Source organism: Crocodylus porosus, unplaced genomic scaffold, assembly GCF_001723895.1.
Source record: "Crocodylus porosus isolate Cpor-Errol unplaced genomic scaffold, CroPor_comp1, whole genome shotgun sequence".
NCBI lineage: Eukaryota > Metazoa > Chordata > Crocodylia > Crocodylidae > Crocodylus > Crocodylus porosus.
The window spans coordinates 17,333,050-17,359,492 of record NW_017728949.1 but is presented as its reverse complement, the minus strand read 5'-3'; the positions used below and the strand labels follow the sequence as shown (position 1 = coordinate 17,359,492).

The 26,443-nt window shown below is 43.8% G+C and overlaps 1 protein-coding gene across 4 annotated transcripts in view; it reads right to left on the bottom strand.

The window, feature by feature from the left end:
• Positions 1-3,528: 3,528 nt before the first annotated feature.
• Positions 3,529-26,443, bottom strand: part of ACKR3 (atypical chemokine receptor 3) — a 27,242-nt gene continuing 4,327 nt past the window's right edge. The window contains exons 2-3 of one of the 4 annotated variants that reach the window (XM_019554467.1): positions 17,931-18,035; positions 3,529-5,533 (exon numbers count right to left, since the gene is read on the bottom strand). In XM_019554467.1, the coding sequence (XP_019410012.1) occupies positions 4,399-5,493 (1,095 nt within the window). In that variant the 5' untranslated portion in view covers positions 5,494-5,533; positions 17,931-18,035 and the 3' untranslated portion in view covers positions 3,529-4,398. Of the gene's footprint in view, positions 5,534-13,973; positions 13,996-14,657; positions 14,854-17,930; positions 18,036-26,443 lie in introns of those variants that run through there. The other 3 variants (XM_019554466.1, XM_019554469.1, XM_019554468.1) reach the window with 3 other exon arrangements.

The window sequence follows — 26,443 nt, the reverse complement described above, 5'->3', positions numbered from 1 at the left end:
TCCCATTTCCCCTCCTCTTGCATATGCTGTTTGAACATGAATGCTGAAGGAAAGGCACGGCTTGGTGTCCATGCTCTATCACACTGTATAATGGACCTAGCTTTCAGAGAGAGATGTTTCTTCTGAGATTCTTCTATATACAAAAGAAACAAAAAAAAAAGTGAGCAACTTTTGAAACTATATTTTAAATCAACTAAAATTGTTGTTCCAGGTGCTGTATCTTAGAATGTATGTACTTAGGAAAGTTATACCAAGCTAAGCTATGGTGTGAATTTAAACACACTTAATTACATCAGTGTTTTCCTGTCCCTCCCACTTGGGTGGGCATTCTTATTCTAGTGGGTTTTTTTCCAGGTTAACATGCATCTTTTTTATAAAGGGAGTTAAAGCCAAATTGAAAGAAAGTCATTCTTACTCTTATATAGGGTGTATACTAGTATAGTATTTCCCAAACTTCTGATACCTAAGGCACACTTTGTCTCTGGATTACAATTGCTGGCACACTTCACTCTTACATCCTCAACATGGTGGGGCGGGGGGAGGGATATTTTCCCCAAAACATATAAAATATTCCATTCCTCTGCCAAAGAAAATCATGCCAGAGCTGAGATGTTCTGTTAAAAAATAACTCTATAACTTTTCTGAATGTCATGGCCCTACAGTTAAAAATTATTGCTATAGATTTAAATTCAGAAAAGATCTGGATAGAACCTTGAGACTAAAGAAGTTGAGAATCACTCAACCTCTTTGAGCTGATACCATTTATGATGGTGGGGGCAGGGCCTCACCCTGCTGTGCCCTGCTTTTTCTACTTTCTGCCTTCTCATTACCTGTGGTCTGCTGCTGAGACTGCAGGGTTTCACATGCTGGCAGCCCCAGGAGCATGGGAGGAGTGGAGGAGGACAAGCCAGGCTGCAAAATGCAACTGTCTGTGCATCCACAGCAGAGCATGACATGTGGCTCATGGCAGAGCAGCTTATTGGTAGCATGGAGAGTGGGGACGGGTTGTGAGTACAGGATTGTCTCAGGACATGCCATGTAGCAGCTTGGGCAAGAGCAGGGTGCCAAAGGAGGGGGGAGGAGAGAATTTACCTTTTCACACAGGAGGATCTCAAGTAGGGTGGCCACTGATGCATCTCCAAAATACAGGATATCCCCTTGGCCAATCAGCGGTGAGGAGCAGGGCCATCACTTTCTTGGCCAATCAGAATAAATGGTTGGGTCACTGGGCCCCTTGGCTAATCAGAAGCAAGGTGCACAAGGACCTTATCTCCTCCTTATCAGCATTCAGCACAGACACTGGGCACTAGGGATCTGCCCTGGCCACATTCTGGTGCTGAGCTCAGTGGGGTCAGCGGGCATTAGATACCTGTGGCAGCATGGGCAACTGGTGCCTCCTGAGTCAGGGGGACACTTGTCCCCCCCAGTGGACAGTCAGGAACCGCCCCTCCACAGCCAATCCCACCAACCTGCAAGTGGCAGTGGCGCGATCGGCAGCAGGGTGACCACTTCTGCTGGCACCCCCGCTCCCCAGCTGGCACTCTCGGTGGGGCAGGCTTGGGGCACCTTCACCTGGAAACACTGGCAGCAGGAGGGGGAGGGTCACTTTCCACTTCCACTGAGCAGCAGATTCTCTCCTGCATCACCACTGTGTGCAGCGAGGGCTGCGTGCACTGGTCCTCACCTGTACCATGGGGGTGGGGCCAGCAGCAGCAACAAAGGAGGCCAGACAAAGCCCCTCCATGGGCCAGATCCGCCCAACCAGCAGTGTCTGGCCATGCCCCTGCCCAGCCACTAGAGCAATGAGAGGGGAGCAACCATGATAGGGCAGAGGAGGGAGAGGGCTGCGCTGCAGGGCAAGGAAAACTACTGCAGGCTGTGGAGGCAGTAGCGGCGCTGGGGGTGGGGAATCTGTGGCCCTCCAGGCCCTGGTGCTGCCACATGAAGTCTGCCACAACTCTGTCCACCCTGCAGCAGCACCCCCCTACCAGGAAAGGGCTCGCACTACCCGACATTATGACAGGGCTGCTGCCCCCACCAAGGGCCCTTCCCCCTCCCACTGCAGCAGCCAGGTGGGGGGTATGGCCAGATGCTGGCCTGCAGGGCCCCTTGGGGGGGACAGTGATAGGGGTTATCCCCCCCGCCCCAGCATCTGGTGGAAGGGACAGGGGGCTTATTCCAGGGCAGGGAGTGAGCACGGCAGCAACAGCCAGCAGACCCAGCTGCCAGTGGGGATATGGGGGAGACTAATCCTCCTCCCTGCCCTGCTCTGCCTCAGGGGCCATGGTGCCCCACTGCTGAAGCAGTGAGCGGGGAGCACCCAGCAGACCTGACTCGGGTCTGCTGATGGGACAAGGAGGAGGAAATTAAATCCCTCTCTAGCCAGACCCCTGTGCCTGCCTATCCCTTCGCAGGCTGGGGAGCAGAGGAGAGGGGCCAGTCCATCTGGGCTGGAGCAGAGACCCCAGCCCGGAGAGTATGCCGGGATGCTGGGGGAGTTTGGTTTAACTTATACTAGGAAGGGGTCTGGGACAGACATTGCACATACTGGATTGAGCCGAATCAGTTAAGTCTGATACTACATTTAACCAGATTTATCTTAAACCAGTTTCAGCCATTTTGAAACTAGTTTCTGTGCACTGATTGTCTGTTTGGTTACAGTTTCTGATCACCTAAACCAGTTTATGTGCAGTATCTGTCCTTAGCTTTTGTGCCCACTGTTCTAATAGAACTACACGAGTTTAGCTATACTGATGTAACTAGACAAACTTTCCTTTGTAGCTAGAAGACAGTACCCCAAGAGATTTCTAGGTTTTTATTTCTTATGACAAAGGAGAGAGGAAGACAAGAGACCCTCAAACTCCAACAAACATTTTAGGGCACCATAGTTGGGAAGCCTATCTCCAAATTTTGTACAAAAACTTTTCCCAACGGAAAAAAAAATGCACGCTTTACTGATTCTGATTTTGAGGGATGTTCAGTTATTTACTTGGCAGAAGGGTGAAGAACCACTGTGGTACGGTGAACTTCAATGGTTCTGGAATGTCTCTTTACGCCTCTTTGGCAGTCCAATTATGGCCCATAGCTTGGAAGTTTGATGTTGTAAATAGATACATATAATTAAAGGAAGCATTACGAAGGATTCTATTCCAAGGTTTGAAAGTGCTGTAGAATCCCAAGCAAGCAGATAAAAAGTTTTAAAATGTAAATCAGTTCCGAATACCATTCCTTTCTTGTACTCCCTTATTTTAAATTTTGCATATGTATTATTGCCACAGTTCATACTCAAGACCTTTTTGCTTTCCCAGGAGCTTTTACCTCAAAAGACCATCTGACTCGCCTTCCAATAATCAAGTATTCTAAACAGATTGTATGTGTGGAGCAGGGCTTTGTTTTTTAAATAAATTGCTTCCCCACCTGCCTCCCCACCATCTTTTTACCATTAGCTAATTCCAGCTGACATGCCTGTTAAAACTTGTTTCTAGTTAGTACACCTTTAAGGATAAAAAGAAAAGCGACTGCCACTTCTGAAGTTTTCCAGATTTTATTTTAAAAAAATAATTTACACATAGAGAGAGAACATCTCCAAAGTAACATCATTCCTTTTGTGCATAAGATACAGTTTGGTGAAATATAAAAAAACAGAAGCTGACATTACTCTTACAATGTTGTTAAAATTTTAACATGGTGTCAAACTACATTACACTATATACATCTTAGTCTACACATATGAGTGTAAACCATCACATAAAGCTATTTGTACATAAAGTGTGTGACCTGAAGTCAATACACACACACACATATATATATATATATATAAATTTCCCAGGCAGCTATTAATGTCATCCTTACTTCTAGGATAGTCAAAGAATGAATGGCAATTTAACATTCAGACTACAGCACTCTGGATACACTTGTCAGCAATATATTTCAAATAAATGATAAAAAATATATTTACCTTTCAAATACAATTGTATAAGGTATGCCAATAACCAGAAAATAAAGTCTTAGTTTTTAAATACAATACACTATGTATAACATAGACAATGAAACTAAGAGGAAGCCTATTTTACATGTGGAAGCAAAAAACAGAAAAAACTTATCCTGGAGATATGTATTTGTGATACACAATGGCTTTGTTTATTACAAATCATTTCCATTTGCATAGCATTTGCAGCCGTGTCAGTATTAGAAAAGCCAAGGGATTGGCCAGCAGTAGACAAAACACTTTAAAAAAAGAAAAGAAAAGAAATGCTTAGTTTTTGGTACCACTGCTTATTTTGCCGTGGATTCTAGATTTAAATTAGGGTTCTTTATTTTTCTTTTGCTAGCTGAGATTTCATGCTCCATTAATGACAAGCATGAAAAGGTCCAAAAAATGTCTTTATGAAGTTGCGATCATTTGGCATTTTGTTCCAGGGCAGAATACTCTGCTTCCGACACTCTGGAAGCATCGATTAGTTTGGTGAGGCCAGTTTTGGCCGAGTACTTGAAAATAAAGGCTTTCATGAGCTCATATCTGTAGTTGCGGTTGATGAAGCTATAGAGTATGGGATTGATGCAGCAATGGACAAGGGAGAAACACTGAGTGATGTGAAGAGCTGCATACAGGAAGTTCTCCATTTGACAACTGAAGGGTATAAAATGAAGGACAGAGAAGATGTCGAGCAGGACAACTGCATGGTAGGGCAGCCAACAGACAAGAAACACAACAACATAGGAAAAAATGATCTTCCCATTACTCTTCCTTTCTTGGTCGCTAGAGGAAGAGATGGTCCTTGCAAGGAGGAAATAAAAGAGAGCAATGATGGGGAAAGGGATGAAAAAGCCCAACACAACAGAAATGAGCTCCATGCCAATTAACCATTCCTTGAAGGTCTCTTCTGGATAGAGAGGGCGGCAAAATGTTTCATTGTTTGAAGTGACTGTCTTCAGGTAATAGGTGTCTGGGAGAGACGCACAGAAGGCAAGAAGCCACACGAAGATACAAATCAAGCGACGGATTATTTTCTTCTTGCGGTTACTGGAGTTGGTGAAGTAGGCAACTGAGAGGTAGCGGTCCACACTCATGCATGCCAGGAAGAAGATGCTCCCATACAAGTTGATGCAAAATATGAGGTGAGTGATTTTACACGCAATTTCTCCCATGTGCCACTGGTTATGTTGAACAAGGGAAACCACCCAAACTGGAAGGGTAATGATGACGCACAGATCAGCGACAGCCAAATTGAAGATGTAGAGGTGGGTTTCGTAACCAGTTGTCTTGGCCTGGAGATTGACCCAGACCACCACTGAGTTGGCTACCAGCCCTATTACAAAGATAAAAATGTAAAAAATGGAGAGGGTGTACAATAGGACACTTTTGTTAAGTGTGCTAGGGCACATTAGTGTATCAACTATGATACAGTCTCCATTGTTGCATGTCCAGTTGATTTCAGTGAAGTTGCCCATTTCCAGAAGATCAAAGATGTTAGGCAAGTCATTTGCACTCATGGCCAGTCAATTTTGAATCTCAAAAACCTAAAAACAAAACCTAAAAAGAAAAAAAAAGATGAAAACCTCTTGGTTAGCAGAGATTAGCATTTACTACTACTGACGGTCTTTATAACAAAATGTTTATGCAACCAACCTAGCATTCTTTGTACGTGAGGTACTTACTTAAGTGATGTAGTATCCCTGTAAAAATACTTTCAGTTAAGGAGAACAGGTCAGCAAATTACAGTTGTGGAATAAAGACAACCCCTCCCCTCTAGGGTTGCCAGCCCTCCCAGTCTAGCCGGGAGCCTACCAGAAGTGGCATCGCTCTCCCAGTGACTACTGAAAGCAATCCAGGATTGATATTGTGAACAACTTGAACAGTGCAATCAATGACATTACATCATGTTGGGGGGGAAAAAAAAAAATCTCCCAGAATAGCTTCAGAATCGGCAACCCCTACTCCCAGCCCCTCCACGCAAATAAACAAAGTGAAAACCAACCTCTCCCTCCCCTCACCCCCCAAAAACAAAAAACAAAAGAAACAGAACTCATCATCTGGTCTACAAAAGAGAAATGACACTGGATTTCTGTGATTTTTTTTTTTTTTTTACTACAGCCCTTGTCTTGCATCATCAGGTTGGCTATAGTCCCTGGGTGTGAAATCTACGAAGTGCACCATAGTCAAATAAATGTCAAGTGATTGACTCTGTCTTCTACAACAAAATGATGATGCTATCACTTTCAGCAAGGGAACCTTTAAGCTATTTTATCTACACTCCCTCAAGCATAGTAGAATCGATCTGGCTGATACAGAGGACTGCAAAACCATTTACCACAGGCCCTGGAGTAAACAGCACATGAAGTACAGCTCCAGAAACGGGTGCAGAAAAATCAAACTAGGAATTGTGTACAAACCACCTTCAGTTAAACATTATTTACGTGTCATTCAGATTCTTCTAAATTGCCTGATTTTTTGAGTTCCAGCTTCTATTTTTAATTTAGACTGCTCTGAAAAAAAAAAGGAAATCCTGAACCACGGGCTGTTCCTGACAGCATAGGCAACTCATGGACAGAACCACAGGGGGAGGAGAGGGCACGTGCTTCCCCCCAACATTTCTGTGCTGATGATGGGGCTGCAGCCGGGCCAAAGGCAGTGCCCAGCACCAGTGGGGGGCAGTGGTGGCAATGCACAGTTGTGTCCCCCCAGTATCAACACTTACATGTCATCTATGCCTGGAAGCAGTCAGTATTGTAAATAACAACACAGCACCAGGCCTCACTACCTTCACTAGTAATACCCCTAGTAATACTAGTTTATGAAGCAGTGCAACTGAGAAAAGGACCAGGCCCCTCTAGTTTTGTTTTGGTTTTTTCAGCAAACTGTTCTCTGCAACCATGGCAATGTGCTGTCAGATGGTATCAGAGCTTCAACCGACTGGGGTATTCCTCATAGTCCCCCCCAAGAGAGAAAAATGTGGCATCACTCTTGGGTGTTATATAAACTCCATTTGACCACTAGAATATACGTCTGGCAAAAGAAAACTTTCAGTGGCTTGGAGAAGTAGTATTGTGTCCCCTATAAAAAAAAAAAAGGCAGTAATTTACTGCCAGAGTCCAGGGGGAAAGGGACTTGTGTTCTAAGGCTCCTTTCTTTCAGCTGCCTAAATCTTAACAAATCTCTCTTCTCTTTATGTACTGGACTACCCAAAGATATGGCTTTGCATGGGATTAGTTGAGGGGAAAAACCCACACACATTCCTTATTAGCCTTTGCTTTACATTAGGGTTTCAGTTTGCATTTCCCTTTCCTTTTTTCCTCTCCTTCTACAGGATATAACAATTTTCTGACATTCATGCATTTTGAACTGTTGCCAGGCACAAGTTCTTTTTAAGACAGCCCATCCAATTAAGGGAAAAGGGTGTAACTAAGATCCACCCGCTTCTGCTCTTTGCTTCTGCCTTCAGGGCAATGTTAATTTGATTTAGTAAACTGTTGCAGTGCCAAGCCAGAAAAGAAAAAAGATACTTACACGGTTGTCTACATTTTTGACCATCCCTGATTCCCCTCCATGTATAGTTCTATAGTTAGGATAGAAAGATCAGTGGGGTTTGTGAGCCTCTACATTAACAGAGCTAACTAACAAGAGGGGGTGGAAAGTCAGCTTCAGTTGAAATAACATTAGGCTCCTGGCACCACTACCCTGTTGGGGACTGAAACTGCAGAAAGGGTATTATGAGAGTTTGGTCCAATAGGGAAATAAAACCTACAAGACACTGTTCAATTGACATGCTCTATTTACATAATTAGTACTGACCAACCACCACCCTTCGAGCCTGCCGCAACAGTGGGCACTGCTACTGATACAAGCAGAGAAAGAGATGGGAGATAAAGGAAAAAGATTATGGAAGTGTATTAAAGGGTCTATTGTCCTCTTGCTGGTTACTTAGTGGTGCTAATAATGAGAGCTGCATACACATATTAAGGAGAGATCAGACCGCTGTGCAAACAGCAAACAAACAGACAGCCCTGTGATGAGATTCTGACTGTCACTTTAAATCCACATAGCCCATCAACTTTTTACCCCATTGACATGCTGAGTATGGAGTCTGGGGGTCAAAATGTGCTTTATTAAACAAAATATATTTTGTGCTAATAAGGATGACTGTGCTTCAGTAAAAACAAAGCAATTACAGCTCACACAACACATGCAGAAACTCCAAAAGCATGTTTGTGACTAGTTGTGGCAAGAGCAAAAGAAGAGTTCTCTAGAAAACTGCTTCCCTTGTTGATTTATATTCAGTTCTGGGCATGCATTAAGCTGCAATATTTAAATACAGGCTCCAAGAGAAACTTTAGCTTACAAAGCTGTCCCCTGTGGAAATCAGTTTTTTCAGATATGTCAATAGCCCTGTTACTGGCAGAAATGAGTGTGTGTGGTTCACCAGAGGTGGTTAGACATGCAGAGGTACAACACTACCCACTGCCAGGACATAACCTTCCACAGGTGCCATTTGACTCCTCTGGTATAATCCATCTAACCGAGAAGCCAGCAAGATGCAACCAGCCAGACCCTCAGCTGGCTAACATTGCTTACATCAATCAAGCTGCCCCAATTTAGCACCAGCCAATGAACCTGGCCCTGTAAGTTCCCTCCACTCTGAAGACAGAAAATGTTTAATGTTACACAAAAGACAATTCAATCTCTCATTGGGTGGGAATGCATTTTAAAGGATTCATTCCGCAATTCGTGTTCCAACAATTCCTTCCTTAGGGAGATGTAGGGTTAGGACACTAGCCTGGGTTCAACTCCCTCTTCCACCAGAGATTTCATGTGTGACCTTAAGCAAATTACTCACTTAGAGAGACTGCCATTTCTGAAAGACAGGGATAACAGCACTACCCCTACACCACTTTGGTGTTGTGAAGTAAAACAGAATGGGCATGTCTACACGTGCATTAATGCACTGTGGTTACTGCACATTAAATGTAGTACCTGTAATAACAGGTACTAACAAAATGCGCAGAAACTGGCACAATTATGCAGTAGCACTGGTGCACACTTTTTAAGTGACACTAATGCACAGTAAACTAATTCTATTGCACATTAGCGCAATAGCATGGCTTTTGCTGTGACGTGCTAATGCACAATAGAATAAGTCTACTATTTACCATCTCATGTAGACACACCCACTGAAATCTATCAACAGGCTCAGATACTCCAGTAATGGGACCACACATGCATCCTTTGGGTTGGAATTTTCTTAGGTGCCAAGGGACCATAGTTCTTTACTCACTTTGGTTGAACTTCTGTTTGCTCAACAATTTTGACATAGGCACCAGTTTTGTAACTGCTGGAAAGGGCAGGGAGAAGGCCGACACCAGTCTCTTAATTTATTCTGACACGTAAGGCACAAACTAAGACTAGCAAGAGATTTCCCTGCGCTTTGCTGTCAGGACATCTCAGAACAGACCACCCTCAGCTGGAATAACTGACCCCATCTGACCTGCGTGCTTGAGAGATTTTGCAAAGGATTTCTCATCCATGACTGCCAACAATGTCCACCTGCATGCTGTCTGTTCATGAGCCAGCTGCCAAAGACAGGCCAAAGCCATCACTAGTGTGATGCCATCTAGATCAGTGGAGTGAGAACAGCAATGAATTTGGTCCAAGAAAAATCACAATATGGGCCTAAAGCTACAGGTTCTAAAGCGCCTTTCATTCTTTTTTAATTTATTTTCCATGTATGATCCTAATATACAAGATACCATGTCAGCATGAAGACTTTCAAAGGAATTGAAGGATGGGCACTAAGTCTGCTTAGTAAGAAAAGTTAGCAACAAAACCAGTTTAATCCTGGGTATTCTTTTGGGCCGGGGCTATAAACAAGACATGTCGTGTATATGAGCAACAGCATGTGCATTTCTAAGTAGATCACACACATACAGACACACACACACCTTACTTGAGAAGATGCAAACCTATACACTTCTATAAGTGAGAAAGCATTATCAGTTTTCTGTTATCCACAATTCCAAGTGAAAATATTAAAGTTGCAACCACCACAGAAAGTATAGTTGAGGTGGCCCCTTTGTGACACTGACAGCATCTTGTCATTTGATTGAGAGCCTCTTAGTAGTCTGTGGATTTTTTTTTAAGTCCAGATTCCTGGAGTCATGTGATTATGAGAGAAATCCATGGGGTAATGAAGAAAAAGGTTGATAATATGACTCCTGCATTAAAAAAAAAAAAATCTTTCTTTTTTGTTTTTTTTAAATCAGGATAGTTTTTTTTAAAACAGGTTAAGCTCATCACCTGTTTTTCAGGAGGGATCTGCCCCAGTTTTGAACTCAGGATAGCCAACACCACTCTGATTCCAGCTATTTATCATTCAAACTATTGACTGTTATTAAACAGCAAAATTAACTCCCCATTGCCTGGCACAGTGCTAATGCAGACTGGAGGAGCATCACCAGACCTAGTGATCTGCATTATTATTTAAAGCAGAACAAAGTGGTGATTCCAGAAAGACGAGGATCCAAGCTAACTGCCAGGGTGAAGGCATCAGGTCTATCTATACGAAGCCTCCACTGCTCAGTGAAACGAAAAGAATTCAGCCTACTGTAATACACAGTATTAGGTCATCAGTGTCTTTAGACACCAAGAATAAGTACTTCTTGGCAAAATATACGCAAAGATGGGATAGCATAATAGCCTTGGAAAGCAGAGGGCTTAAGCAGATCCTAGTACTCCTTGGCTACCTGCCAGTAACTCAGCCTAGAATAGCTAGGCTGTCCAATCTAGTGTGCCAGCTAAACAAAAAACAATGCAATTGTGCCTGCTCATTAATTAATGACTTTGGTTATTTTATTGAATGCAAATTAAGGCTTCTCTGGTACAGATGATAAAACTTATCATGCCATTGTCCCTTTAGTTTGTCTGTGTATACCTACCTGCCCATGTGCCTTTATACAAATTTACACATACCACATAGTGTGGAAGAACCCCACCCCGTAAAATGATATGGTCCATTGAGCTTAAATCTGAGAGGCAGATGAGGTGCTGGTACTGAAATTGTAACAGCTATATTCAGATATTACAACATTAAAAAAAAACAAGTGTGCCTACAGTCTGGGATTATCTATGTAACCAGAGCTCTGCTTCCCATCCATTCAAATCTCAGGGGGGGAAAAGTATATCAACCTTGGAGTCAGACAGATTAAATCCTGTTTGCCCTTTCTATAGTCAGATCTCTTTCCAGACACTGCAGTGGTCAGTCTTGGAGCTGCATAACTGACATAAGGTTGAATTTAAAAAACAATCTTTGTGGTAAATGTGAGATAGCTTTCAAGTAGCTCCCTGAAACAGTCACTATACATAGGACCCATGCAAAAAAGCAGTTTGGAGTTTCTCCAGATGGAGTCCAGAGTGCCATTTAAGCAACTATTCTTGCTAGTTGTATATTAGTCAGCATCACACTCCGCCCATCTTTCTCCACTGGTCTCACCCATTTTTTTTACCTTTGTCATTTATGGGGCTGATAAGAGCTATACCAGCAATTCTCAGCTGGAGTCCTACAGCACCTTGGGTGCTGTGAATGTGCAAACTTCTTCAAGTGTGCAACCCCGCCATCAGGTGGAACTGCTCCACAACACTTCTTGTTTCTAGGAGAGGCCATGCAGGGCTGGACTGGAAAGCAGCCATGGCAGAAGGGAGCACCCTTCTGCAGCCCGGTCTGATGGGAGAGTCCAGACCAGCAATGCTACCACCATGGACAGGATACAGTAAGTGCCACCCCTGTCCCTGCACTTCCCCATGGGTAAGGGGTTGCCTTCTGGGCTTCATGTATTGAGGCAAAGGTGGAGGAGGTGCATGTCTTCCTGGCTGGATGAAAAGAAGGGGCACCCTCTGCCCACATCTGCAGAAGGGACTGCTCGGGACTGCTCATGTTCTGGAGGAAGGCCTTGAGTCTAGACCACTTGAGAAAGGAGCTACACACCATAAAGAAATGTTTAGGCAAGTCAAGTAATTTTGCTGTACCTCTTGTTATGGTAATAAAGCATCGTGTGATATTAGTGAGCAAACTGCATCATATTAAAAAATTCCTCTTCAGTAATCAGTGAAAGCCTGGAAGATAATCCTACTGATCCCTGTATGTGGCTTTCCAGTACCCTCGTTCTCTATGGCTTGATTTTTACGGCTCAGTGCCGTAAACACTCCTGAATGTGTAAGACTACTCATAGTAGCCAACATTATACTCAAGAGCATATGCTGGACTGGAGACTCCAGTGTCTCCTTTAAAGCAGGGAGCATGGTATCAACGCCTAAATCAGCCACATTCTGCGCTTGTGTGATGCAAGTCACAGGAGGCCAAAGGAGTCACTCTGGATTTATACTGCTGTAAACGGGAGCAAAATCTGGCCCCAAATTACACTTGGCAACAAACCATTGCTGTCAGTTGCCACCTTTGCCGAATGAGGTAAACTGAATGCCTTCTGACAAAATTTTGCATTGCACAGTCTGTGCTTCTTTTGACCTGTAAAGTACTCTCAGAAAAGCAGGTCTTGCAGTGATAAAGTGCTATCCCTGCCAGAGCCTCAGTCCCATGAGAGTCATTTCACATAAACACTAGTGATATTAAAAGGGGCAGTTGCACTCTGATACTATGGTGGGGAAGACCCTATAAATAAGATCAGTGCTGATTTTAAATTTAACGAGGATAGAAGTGAAAAGACTGTTTAGTCAAGTTTCTTCAGCAATAAAGAGCCTCCCCATTCAGGAAATTCATCAAATATTTTCAAGACATGCCAAAGCATCTTACAATTACTTGCGGCTCCCTTTGGCTGCCCGGCTCATGTCTACTAATGTCTCACTGCATTAGCTACCGCCCGTCCTAGTTCCAAGCACTTTCCTCATTTTCTCCCTGTGGAATAAGAGAGTTTGGTTTTCTGCCTGCAACTGTCATACAAAAAGCTACTGTTCTGAATGTAAAGGTAAAGTTGGTGGCCTGATTAGGATATATTTATAGATCCTCAGAGGATTGCTAGCTAACAAAGGGCATTATGTGTTTTTAATAGTACTACATAGTGTGAAATATTTCATAAAACAAGGCAATAGATCTTTAGACTTCATCAGCCTGACAAGGGTGAGGGAAATTGTTTCCCACTGCACAGACTTATTTCTAGCAGGGGTTGCGTTCCCCCACCAACCAAGGTGGTAGTGGGGTAACCGGGTTTTACATAACCATTTTAAAATTTAGCATCCGATTTCTAGTGCATTGATTTGCATTTGAAAACGAACAAACACAAACAACTGTGGCACCTCCTTAGAAAGTGAATTAATTATTTTTTTCATAATGCAAGAGGTGAATTGCAAGAACATTCCCCTTCCCCCCCACCCCTTTTCTGGGCCCGATTCTTCCTCCATTAAAATCCTTGGATTGAGCTGTGCCCTATGATGGGCACAGTAGGAGGTAACTCCGGCCCCCTGCTGGTGGCAAGTTAAAAAACAAAAATCCAGCAGCACTTTGCTTCTCTTCTCTAGGAATAAACCTAAAATGCTGTTCAGTTAAGGCCCCCGTTCTGTTTTCATAAAAAGACAGACACAGAGACAACATCTGCATCTCTAAAAGGAACAAGTAAAAAGAGTTGCCACTTCTGCCCCTGAAACTTTGCAGAATGAAAGTTTTGGGGAATGTCACCAAATTCCTTTGAAGGACCATAAACCTTTTAATGAGGTGCTCTCCCATTTTTAAGCCCAATTATTCCGCTTTTAACAACTGAATGGAATAACTTTACAGCTCCTCATTACCCTGCAGGCTTCAGAGACCCCTGATTACCCATCCATTCTTGCCTAGTACAGGACTCCCTGCTACCCTACCCATCCCTAATGAAGGGCAATGTTAAAAAAGGAGCCTTTTGTACCCCTCCAACACATTTAGCTTATTAAAATGGTAATATTTCAAGGCATCTGCCACTAATGACATTCGTTTCCTTACCTTTAAAAGAGAGGTCAAGGCAGAGTGAAAGAGAAAAAGATTGACTGAGCTGGCACTTTAACACTGAAGTCTGCAGCTTCCTGAGCCAGCCTGGTCAACAAGCCATGAAAGCCCTGATTGTCCCAAAGGTCATAGGTTATCATCAGTGAGCCACCCCGGGACTGCCTGCCTGCTACCCAGGCACATCTCTGCCCTGCACACATCTAAACGAGATGCTTCAAAGGACTAGCTGGTGCCAAACCGGGTATCTTTGCCTAGCAAGCCAGGAATCACATGCTGAGAAGCTAGAACAAAGTGGGACAGTTGTGCCAGGCTGGCTGAGCTAGCTGTCAGCTGGATACAAATGGTGGGCAAGGGATGGGTGTAGAGAGTCCACTGGAGACTGTAGCAACCAGGACACCCCCCCTTCCCCACCCTCGCACAACTGGTATCTGACACTCAGTGATCTCGGATGACAGACAAAGAAACTTAGGGAAGAGCCCTTGTCTTGGGGGCTTGGGGAGAGGAGAGCCCAGCCACACTGCAATAAAGCATGTTCAGCTTCCTTAACAAGGATCTGAAGGCAGATCTCCAGCACCCCCCTCCAACCCTCCCAGCCCCAGCCCCTGCAAACTTGCCCCTGTGCCTCCTTAGCCCTCCCCAGCACACTGAGCTAGCATCAAGGATCAGGGATCATGTCCTTACCTCCTCTTCTGGCTCTCTCTCTCTTTCCCTCTCCCTCTCCCCTTCTGCCTGCAGCTGCTGCTTGCTGAGCAGTTTTCAAGAGACTGAGTGCTCCTTCTAGCTGACTCGCTGTTATATACACTGCAGACAAGCGCCCCTAGATGGCAGCTGTGTAAGTAGTTTTCTGCCCAAAACACTTGAGAGAAAATAAAAGGCGGGGGGGGGGGGGGGGTTGTTTCCTGGCTGGGCGATGCTGCACCACATCCCTGGGAAAACCCAGCTTGTCTCCTCTTCCCCAGCACATGTGAAGGAGGAGTGGGTGTAATCACCTGCATCCTGCCAAAAGGCGGGGAAATGCCAAGTCAACATTAGCTTCTCCCCTTAAATCACCAAATATTGATCTTGTCTCAGGTGTCTATAGATCTTTAATCCCTTTAACACACACAGAGGTGCATTTCGTAGCTCTGCTAGAGACTTTTATCCTCACACCATCGTGTCTTGATCTGTTCAGAGCCCTCTCCCTGTGCATGGCTTGGCAATACAGACTTTTTTTGTTGCTGTTGCTGCTGTTTGGCACGAAAGGAGGTCATCACTGCACAAAGCAGAACTCACTTTTTCATGTTGTGCTCATGAACTGCCATGAGCTCAGGGAAAGAGCCTCAAAATGTGAGAGATGCTGTCATTCCGCTTGTGAAGATGCCCTAAATCCCCCAAAAGTAAACCTAAATGCTAATGTTCTTTCCCTGGCCCAGCTAAGAAAAATACTTGGGTTAAGTGTGGGACATTTATTTTTCCTGTCCATGAAAAAGAATTGTTTCAGTTTTTACTTAAAACTTAAAAGACTTCAGCTTAAAGAAGCTACCTTTCCCTCTGCAGTGAAGCAACAAATGTGTCATAATTTCAAACATATAAACATCCCAGCAGTGGCTTTTGACCATCCAAAAACTGAGGCACCAAACGCAGCACTCTTACAAGAGCCTTGTTTTCATAAAGTTTTAAGTATCTATACAAATGAGACCTTAAAGAGTTTCAAATTGGAAGCTGAAAATGATTTGTCACTTCTAAAATGTAGACAAGAGGCAGCATTCTAGAGGAAGGATCATATAAACTCAGGCCATGTAAACTCTTCTGACAAGATAAAGGGTGTTGGCTTTTTTTCCTTCATTTGTTGGGTTTTTGGGTGGGGTTTTTTGGGTGGGGTTGCATATATGAATAAAAATAAATATAAAGCAACTCAGAGCTTCACTGAGGTCATGCTCTGTAGAGCTTTGCAGAAATAAACTGCAATCTATCCTAGTTCCAATGATTTCCAATTCTAGCAGTGTCCTGCAAAGTCAACTCCATTTATGCAAAGTTTAGCCCCACCTCTCCTGGTGCCTGGTTCCTAAAATACAAAAGCTTGTGAACACCCAAGAAAAGTGGGTTTTTTAATACTTCCACTGCAATTAAGGCAGATAGAGCTAAGATTGCACAGAAAGCCTCAATCATAATAAAGCAGCAACAAAGGGAAAAAAAGATTATTGTTTGGGATAGTTGGGTGGGGAGGCTAAAGTTCTCTCCTGACATAAGAAAATGTTGTACAATCAGAGGCAGTAAGCTCACACCTGGTTTTCTACACCTGCTGCAAGAAAAGATAACACCAAAGACAGGCAACATAGAGTAAGATTCTTGCCAACTGAAGTCACACTATCACTTTCTGTGTTACTGAAGGTAAATCAGGTGATTCAAATCTCCTGTTAAGCACAAAGGCCACATTTTTACAAAACCCAATCAAAGTATGAATAGACAACATTTTCAGGCATTTGGTTTTGTAACTCAGTTGTCTTTAACCTGCCAACTAACCAGTAAACCCCCTGAGTGAAAATACAAATGGTGCAATGTGAGTAAGTACTCTTAGCTGCTGAAGCTTGAAAATAGTGCTGACAGCTGAAAAGGCTCTGACTCATGTACTCCCAGTCCTGGGCATTTATAAACTATGGACAACAAAATGCAGTATATATATTTAGACTATACCATTTCTTCCTCCCAACGTAGGATGTGTAGAATACACACATACACCAGGATTGGGGGGAGGGGGAGTGCAAAAGTAAAACAGTTCAGCAACTTGGGACCAAATTCTTCTCTTTACTCAGAAGGCACCCAGGCACCTTTGTAAGGGAGCTCCTGCCTAAACAAGGTTGATAAGTTAGCTAATAGATTTTAAGCAGCACATTCTGAAACACAAACACAAAAAGCCTTTAGCACTTCTAAATATCTTGGCATTAGGTCACCAGCTGCAAATACATTTTAAATGCAGCTAGCCCCAACCTCTAAAAGTGGCTACAAAAGGTTAGTTAAAACATGTTTTTAAAATATAACCCATTTTTCTGGTCAAGAAAGATCTGGAATGAGGCCTTGGGACTTTTAAGAGATTTTCTGGTGCCAACAGCTATTCTTCTAGAGCAAAAATCAGAAGGGAGCTCAGATACTTTATGTCATGACAGAAGGATCCTTTAAGAAGAGAAGTCTAATCAAGAGACCATGGAGAAGGAGAGCTTATTTAGTATGGCATATTCCAGGTTTCTACTTAAGAAAAAAAATCTATTATCCATCAGGACACTTAATTTTTCTTAAAAAAAAGGATCTCTATTTTAACTGGACCTTTTACTGCTTTATCCTTTCCTAGGAAACTTCTGAGGATGACCTTGAGAAGGAGTCACCGCAAAATTATGCCAACATGAAAGAGAACAACAGTTGTCCCTTCATACTAACTGAGTCTGATTATCTCCTTCATGCTTGCATGGTTACAGCAGTTGGAGTGAGTGGATCGGGGGGGACACAATGATTACACGGTATCTTTCCCCCTAGCCCTCAGTCCTGTGAAAATCAGGGAGAGGATGAGGTTGGGGAACAGCCTGGGTTCATGCATGTATGTATATTTTGCCTACTGCTTGAGGAAGCTATGCTGTAATGAGAAATGAGAGCAGGGGACTGGGATGGAGGCACTGGGTCTCTGCAAATATCCTTTTGTATCTACAGGTGCTCTTCATATCTCTGCAACATGCATACAGAGTAATAGGCAATATGTGTTTTTATGTGGAGGTACAACCCAACCTCCGCCCTACTAATGAACATTATATCATTTCCCTTTTCCTGCTTGAATTGTTCCTGGGTAGGGGATGATAGAGCCCTTTGATCTGTAGCTACAAATTAGCAAAGCATTTCAGCACCTGCTTAACTATAAGCACTTACCAAAATCCACTGACTTCTGTAATTAAGTGCAAAAAGGACTGGGATTACTCATGTGCTTAAAACAAAGTTCAAGTGCTTGTCTGAAGCAGAGCCCAAAAGCTATAGACAAAAATATTCTGGCAGAAAAACATAATCATTAGGTCAAAGAAACAGACAAATTCTCTTTACCTGCAAGGCAAGAAACAATGAATTCAGTTTTATATCTTCTTCCAAACAGAGCCAGCAACTAGTATCCAGCAATGCACAATGCAAGACTGTCTTGTTCCTAAATCACCTGCAAGAGACTGTCTTGTTCCATACACAGAGCACAACCCTGGCTGTGCCTAGCAATTTTCCAGTTTCCTCCCTTAAGCTATCATTTACAGGAAATGTGTTACTCATGCAGGATAGACAAGTATGTCCCTTTCCCTTATGAAAGCCAGATTGTGTTGGCATTCACAGATAAAATGCTTAACAAAAATTTACAAAAAAATCTAATGTTAAATCACTCCATTGCAGCAGTAACAGTGAAAGAGAAGTTGATGCCCAATCTAGGGTCATTTGGGAGCTATACCAGCAAATAGCCATGATACCAAAGGCCTCATCTCATTCACATAAAAATTCTGTCTGCTGCTACCTGGACCATGTCAGTCAGTCAGGGATGGAAGGTGATGTGAACCTGATAGAGCTATATTGGACGGAAACCTCCAATATAGATGCAGTTATACCAGCAAACTGAATTCTTGCCAATATTTTTGCTCGTGGGAGGGTTGTTTTTATGCTATTGGTAGAAAGCATGTCTTTGCCAGATTTCATGAGTATACCATACCACACAAGCTGTTTGCCATAGCCACTTGGGAAAAAAGTAGACAGTTTGGCTACCGGCATTTTAGTATATAGTTCTAGTGTCTACCAGCTCCACAGACAATGCTGGCATCTCATTGTTTTTCTAACCAAATAAAAAACATATCAAGAAAAACTTCCCAAATTTTAAGAATAGATGCCTAGGGAAGCAGTGCAACTTCCTGCATTGGAGGTTTCTAATATGAGGATGGATCCATGTACACATGGGATGGTTTAGGAACAGTGCATCTATGCAGAGGGTTAGACTAGATGACACTTGAAGACCCTTCCAACTGTCTGAGGTCAGTATTACCATACGGAAGCCACTGTTAGAGATCGGGGCTCCATGGTGTTAGGTGCTGTGTACAAACATATTGATAGGTAGTCCCAATCCAAACAGTTCATGACTTTAATAGATAAGGCAGGAGGGGATGGGAGAAAGGAAGCGTTATCCTGTATCACAGGAAGAGAACTAAACCACTGAATGACTTGACCAAGGTCAGGCACTGATACTGTGAAAATAGGTAGGGCTTGAACCCAAGGTTTGTTTCTACTAGCTAATTGCCTTCACCACATAGCCTTCCATCGCCCCAGAAGAGCAGAACCCTCTACTGCTTGTATTAGAGAAATACACACAAAAGCTGTAATGCACTCTATCCACCCACCTGCCTCTCCCCTCTTTTCCTCTCCCATCTTCTCCTCTTACCTAGAATCAAGGATTAGAACCTGTATTTTATGCTGAAGCTTCCCTTTCTAACAGAACATAAAGGAGTGCTGAGTTTTAGCCTGGTCTAAGCAAGTACAAAAATGTAACTTGGCACCCACAAGCACTTGAAAGATTTTTGGAGTGATAGGAAGTACATAACAGAAGGGTGGGGGAGTTTTTCAAGACCACAGAAATACTTAAAAGCAACAAATGTTTGTAAATTGCACAACAGGAGGGCTGACACAAACCAAAGACAAGACTGTGCAGTGTCACGCACACATTTGTGTAAGGGCGTCTTAAAGAGAGAGATGTCATCATTTATCTGGAGACAGAACACAGCACTCTAGCCAACACTGTTACTCAGATCCGAAGCATAAACACACCCAGCAACCAAGTCTCTCTTAAACAGAAAAACAAAGCAAAAGTCTGAAGGAACACAAACTCACAGGCAATAAACTGGAACTGAGGCTCCAAGCTCTGCAGGTACAAGGAAGTGAAATAACCTCCCATGATCTTTATAATAAGAGCTGCTGGGGCACTGTACCAAAAATCAGTATTAATTTCCTCCCTCTTATAAACCGGCTCATTTTCTGTTGTCTCCCTGTCACAGACCTTATAATGTGAATGTGATGATGGATGTGATGATGGAAGAACAGTACAAATGACCAGACTAATAAAAAAGAAATCACTACCTAAAGAGCCATTTCTGTAAAGATCTTTGAGGAGAGAGACTAAAAAAGTAGCAAGACTTTATCCAGGTCAATAATTGCTGTGGTGCTTTTCAGAGTCATTTTACTCTACAGTAGAAAATAACCCATGTCATTTAATACTAAGCCAACATCTAAATCAGGTTAAGCAGCCACTAACAAAAGTCAGGAAATCCAAAGTTAGTACTGTTCTCCTGTCTCACTCATGCCACTTGGGATAAAAAGAGGTATAAAAGCATGAAGTGAAGGTTGTAACAGTGAATTTCCTGGCTTTTGTTGGTTAGCATTAAGACCTTAAAAGCAATTTGATGCCTCTTGGAAAATTTCAGACACATTCTATTTAGGTTTTGTCCTATAAATTCCTACTGTCACAATCACCAGAGTGGGGTAATGCTAACAAAGATTAGCCACCAACATGTTTGTTCAAGGGGCAAAATAAGTGAGACAGTCCCAGAAGCTATTAGTAGCCCTGAAACTGACCTGTGATAATCAGTGAGAATATCTGCACATGCATTAAATGTGCCATAATTACAGTGCATTGTTTAGTACCTGTAATAACAGATACTAAACTTAACACCGTAATCAGCAGTACCATGCAGTAGTGCCAGCTCACTTCTTTTATGTGATGCTAACTCACAGTAGACTAAATCTACTGAGCATTAGCACATTTACACAGCTTTTGCCGAGATGTGCTAATGATTAGTCTACTGTGCTTCTAGTGTCTTGTGTAGATGTGCCCAGAGTAGAGCTCCTAGGCAATTGTAGTTTGCAAACCAGCCCAGCTCAGGATGCTCTCTAATGCAGATCTGGGAACAATTTTTCAAATTTGGGATGAATATCCCATATTAGGGCATCCTCAGGGACATGGGGTCCAAACCCTGAAATGGGGGACCATACCAGAAAATCCTAGACAGTTGGTCATTTTATTCTAATCTTGCTCTGAGGACTTGTATTATTATCATCATCATCATCATCATCTGTATTACAATAGCATTTAGAGGCTCAAAGGCCAACAGAGATAAGGACCCTAAAGCACTAAACCCTACGCATAGTAATAACAATCCTCAGTCCAAAAAAATTACAGTGTACATAGCCAAATGTCACCCAGTAGATCAGTGGCACAGCCAGGGTTAGAATCCAGGGGAAGACCTATAGCTGGTATAAATCATCATAGTTCCATTGACTGAGGAGATGGGACAAATTATACCAGCTGAAGATCTGGGCTCTGGGCTCCAGACAACAAACCCAGTGTCGCATATGCTGGCTAGGCCAAGCCCCTTCACTTGATAGATGAGCTGGTGCCCACCAGCCCCTTGCTTCTCCTGAATTTTTATTTCTTTCTATTACCAGTAAAGCTGCACACATTGGTGATGCATAGGGGGTGCACATGCACCCCCTGAGATTGGTCACATACCACCTGAGATTGGCCACTGCTGATGCCGCCAGTGGTGTCTGCAGGTGGTCACTGGTCACCATTACCCCCTTCTCGCCACCGATACTGCCGGCAGTGTCTGCGGGCAGTCACCTATCACCAGTTGACGCTCACCACCTCTCCACCCCCTCCCCCCACCCCCACTGCCAAAACTGCTGTGGTTGGTTCCCACTCACTGCCGCCATGCCCCTGCTGCCACTGCCTGCAGGTAGTCACTGTGTCCCCCCAGCCTCAGGAGGCAAAAGGCGTTTATGGCTGCACATGGAACAATAAGGCAAAGCAAGTCTAGTGGAACTGCTCACATTCCTTGTTCCCACTGGAACTGTCTGTTGCAAAATGACCATCCCCTTACACTAGAGCCGAATAGACTCCGACATGACTATTAGAGGGCATGTTTGTTGTATCTACTGTCCTTATTCTGTTTGCGTTAATCCAGTGATTCTCAACCTTTTTTGAACTAGGACCCATTTGTAAACATCATTGGCCAGTCCTGACCCAGTACCCCTCACTCCCAACCTGCTGTCCCCTGCCCCCAGGCCCCTGTCCTCCAGTGTGCGGAGTAGGGGGTGGGTGTGTGGGGCATGGAGGGCCCCAAGCAGCCCTTCACAGCCTGGAACTCTGCCAGCCAGCCAGGGAAAAGCTAGTGTTTCCCACCTTTTTCTCCTTTAAAGGAAAATCCATTTTTAAAGTTTGTTGATCCATTTTTAAAGTTCATTCATGACCCTTTCGTATATTCTTGCAACCCACTTTTGGGTCATGACTCACGGGTTTAGCCATGCTACTTTAATTACTTTTGTGTCCTGCTCTAAAGCCCTCTCCTTTGTACCCAATGGACTCATTTTCTAAAGAGGTAATTTTGGGATCAGAGCTCAGTGCCCAGAATCAATCAGATTTTTAGAAAAGCTCAACAGATTCGTAAGCAGTGTCGCAGGTACAACCTGTGCCACACTGAAATGAGAGCTCAGGTCCCTGAAATGCCAATTCTTGGGGTTAGACAGCTTGACCCTCAGCGTGTCCTGCTTACTAGAACAGACCTTCCTTTCACCTGCCATGCCTTGTTCTTGTATATTGTTGGGAGGGTTTCTTGTCATCAATAGAAGTCTCAGTCTGGTCACACGCAAGGTAGTTCTGTGGGCCTCCACCTCCCCATTAGCGATTCTCTTAATGACTAATTCATTAGTCATTAAGAGAATCAGTTCATCCAATTAATTCCATTGGCTCATCAAATCACTCTCAATTAATTACATGCTAGGTCCGTCCATCAAGCAAAGTTCTCACTTTTCTAAGGGTGCAAATCACACAACCTAATTCATTCTCACTGGTTGCTTCCCACTCCTCTGACCCAATGCTTCACAGCCTGGAGCCACAAGCCTCCCCCTCCTTGTCTGGTCTTTCTTATGGTGGGCACCTGTTCACTTCCTCAGGCCCTGATCAGGAACGAGAGATCCTCCCTCTCTCGGTTCAACTCCGTGGTGGCTTTCTGGGGCCTTCTCTCCCCTCCCCTACTCCCGGGGCTTTGGTAGCCATTGCCAGGTATTCCTCCAAACTCCTGCATGATGGAGACTCTCCCCTCACCAGTTTCATGACATTTGCAGCATTCTCAGGGCTGTGCAGCTCTGCAGTCCATCATCCCGTTGCTCTCTCTCCCCCTTCTGCCTGTGCTGGATGTCTGGTTATGTACTTTGGGAGGTGCTCACCATAAAAAAAACCAGACAAGGAGGGGGAGGCTTGTGGCCCCAGGCTCCGAAGTATCCGGTCAGAGGAGTGGGAACCAATGTCTGTTTATACAGCCAGCTCTTGGGTATCCTCCAATACGGAGGGAACAAGAGCTTACAAATTGGGACCCCTACTTCCTCCGCCATTTAGCCACAGCCACCGTCCCTGTAAGAACACAAGAGCTCCAGCCCTTACCAGGCTATGTTATTTCCCCAAGGTACCGGAAGCAGGGTTTCTCAGGGCCCCTACTCTCAGGTTCCACTTTGGAGGGTGCCTCCTGCTTCCACAAGGTTGAATCATCACTGTCACCAAGGTCTTTAAAAAATCAGGCCAGCAGCACCTAAGGTAAAGTTGACACCAGAACCCCTACCACCCAGTACTAGTGCTGAACCTTGGTGTTCCCAAACCTAAATACTAAAAATCCCAACCTCACAAGATTATTTTAAAAAGTGTGAGGTTTTTTCCCCTTCTAGTTTTAGGAACCTTGGTTTTGGAGCTACTCGTGTAAAAAGTGAGCATGGAAACTTTATTTTTAAAAACACACAAAAAAGTCTTGCGTAATTACAGGACTCCAGGGACTGAGGCCTTAAAAAATAATACCAAATATCTGGGAGACTTAAAGTTTGTAACACTGTGAATGCTTCCTTAAATATGTATACTACCTAAATGATTTGAGTCTCTTGAGTAGGGATTAACGTCACCCACACACATTTGTACTTTACAGATAACAACAAAAAGAAACAATGATGATTTATAGACAAAATGCATATATTATTACATGTATATCAAATCAGTGGTGCAGCCCATACTTTGGCTCTACTTTCTCTTTCTTTCATTATAATTTAGTTTAGCAGCTGCAGCAACCCATGCTAGAGAGGTTGATACTTGTTTCCAGCTGCCTCACAGGACACTTTCCATCAATCATGAATGGAATTGCAGCTATGTCATTTTTAGCGAGTTTCCAAAAAAGCCAAATACCAGGTGTGGCAAGCATTCCAATACACTATGAAGACAGAGAAATCAATGTGCATTCTTAATGCAAGGACTTAATGCAAAGACTGCTTTAAAGAAAAATCTATTTTAGCGTAATTAAGAATATAACCCATGTAGCTAATAATTACTGAAAATAGTTCTCTTCTTCACGGTCCATTTCCACTTTACTCATCTTCTGCTAAGTAAAGATGTAATCTATAGGTGTTATATGTGGCTTCATAATCTATTCTTATAGACATTATTGTAATTTATTGAAAAGGTACTGAAGTGTGACTCTGTGGAAGATAAAATAAGTCTTTGAATGAGAAATCCTGCTTTCAGCAGTTACTGCAACTATCAATGAAGATATAAACATTAGTTTTAAAAATTTTCTCCTCCAGACTTAAAGGCAGTTGCCTGTGATTGTGAAATACAGGACACAGAGACCTGAGCAGTTCCTTTTGGTCCTTTGTTCCTAATGAAAACAATCTGGCACATACATTTAGACAGTAGCATAGCTAAGGCAGAATAGGGGCAGTGATAGGGGCACTGAATGGGGAGAGGGTACAAACATAACAGCCACTGTGCTGCCTGTCCTCCTGCTACTGCTAGCAACACAGGCACTGATGCTGCCACCTCCTAAGGTGCAGAAGTACCCAGGATGGACATCTGCATTTGGATTAATAGCATACATGGACAGAAACCAGCCTATAGAAAGCTCAGTTCCAACTTAGCATAAGCAACAAGTTATCCAAAAGGAATTCTGGTGGCGCGGGAATACAAAGAGGGACCATTAGACAAACCATGCTGTTTGGTTTCTTGGCCTGGGGAGTCTGGGAGTCAGAGTATCTGGCTTCTGTTTCCAGTTCTGAGCAGTGTGCAGAGTGGTTCTCTAGTGATTAGTCACCAGGTGGACCAGGCTTCCTAGGGTCTCCTTCTAGCTGCCGCTGACAAGTCACATGCCTTTTCTTTCTAGTTTCCTTGCCACAAATGAAAGGACTCAACTCACCCTGAAGGATGAACTAAACTGTGAGAGCTTCAGTTTACATCTCCTGGAAGAACAAAGAAGAAAAGCAGCAGCAAGTTCACCCTCTAAACAAGTTTCTGTTTGTCCTGCTCCTCTTACCTCACATCAGGCCACACAGACACACACCTGTCATTATCATCTCAGCTGCAGACCCACCAACCCAACAGGTTTCTCCTAATGCTGCAGTTCTACCGACTGGCTATGAAGAGAATCACAGCCCTCTGGGGAAACCCACAGAGAACTGACTGGTGGTTACATGTTAGGACCCCTTATCCAGCACGGTGGTTGAATGTCCATCCCTGGAAGTGCCAGTCAGACAAACACTAGTTTGGGACAGCTTGGATGCAGAGGCTCCCACCCCAAGCAAAGAGTAGGACTAGAAGATCTTCTGAAGTGCCTTCTAGCTCTATTTTTCTATGACTTTCCCCTGCTATCCACATCCCAAGCAGGGACAGCCCAGGTAAAAACCCTGGTAAAGAGTGTAAAAGCCCTGGTCAAGTGCTACAGCGATTTGATCTGCCTGGAAACATCTCAGCTCTCTGAAGCCTCTAGCACCCTGGAGAAGGCAGCATCTCAAAAGGTCCCAGAGGGCAAGATGCACAGGAGGAAAGGATAGATGGCAATATCCAACACAGCAGAGAGGAAGAGCTGGTGAGAAAGGGTCAGCAAAGGACCCTGACGAGAGCCATTTCAGGAGAGCAGGCTCATTGAGAGCCCAAGTGGAGTTGTCCAGGGTGGGGCAGGGGAGAGGAGTTCAATCCATGTGCTGAGGGGGAAGAAAAGACAGAAATGTTATTAGGATAAGCAGGTGTGGTCAAGGGCTGGCATCTGAAGGCAAATCAAATTGTAATATGCTTCCACTGTCAGGGGAAGGGACCAGGGGCCTATCAGTGGCAGAGGGGGAGGCCAGAGTTGGGGTCAGTATTGGGACAGTGGAGATGGGAAGGTGTATGGGAAGACATACCCCTGCTCAGTGACTTCCACTTCCTCGTAGCCTTGTTCAGAGACCTCCATTTCCTCATGTCCTTGCTCGGTGACTTCCATGTCCTCATACCCTTGCTCCACCACTTCCATCTTGACCATCTCCATCTCTCTGAATGTTTCTCCTACTCGCCTAGCAACCTCCTGCTCTTCTATTTCCACGGCACCTGCTAGCACTATGACATACCCCTGCTCAGTGACTACCACTTCCTC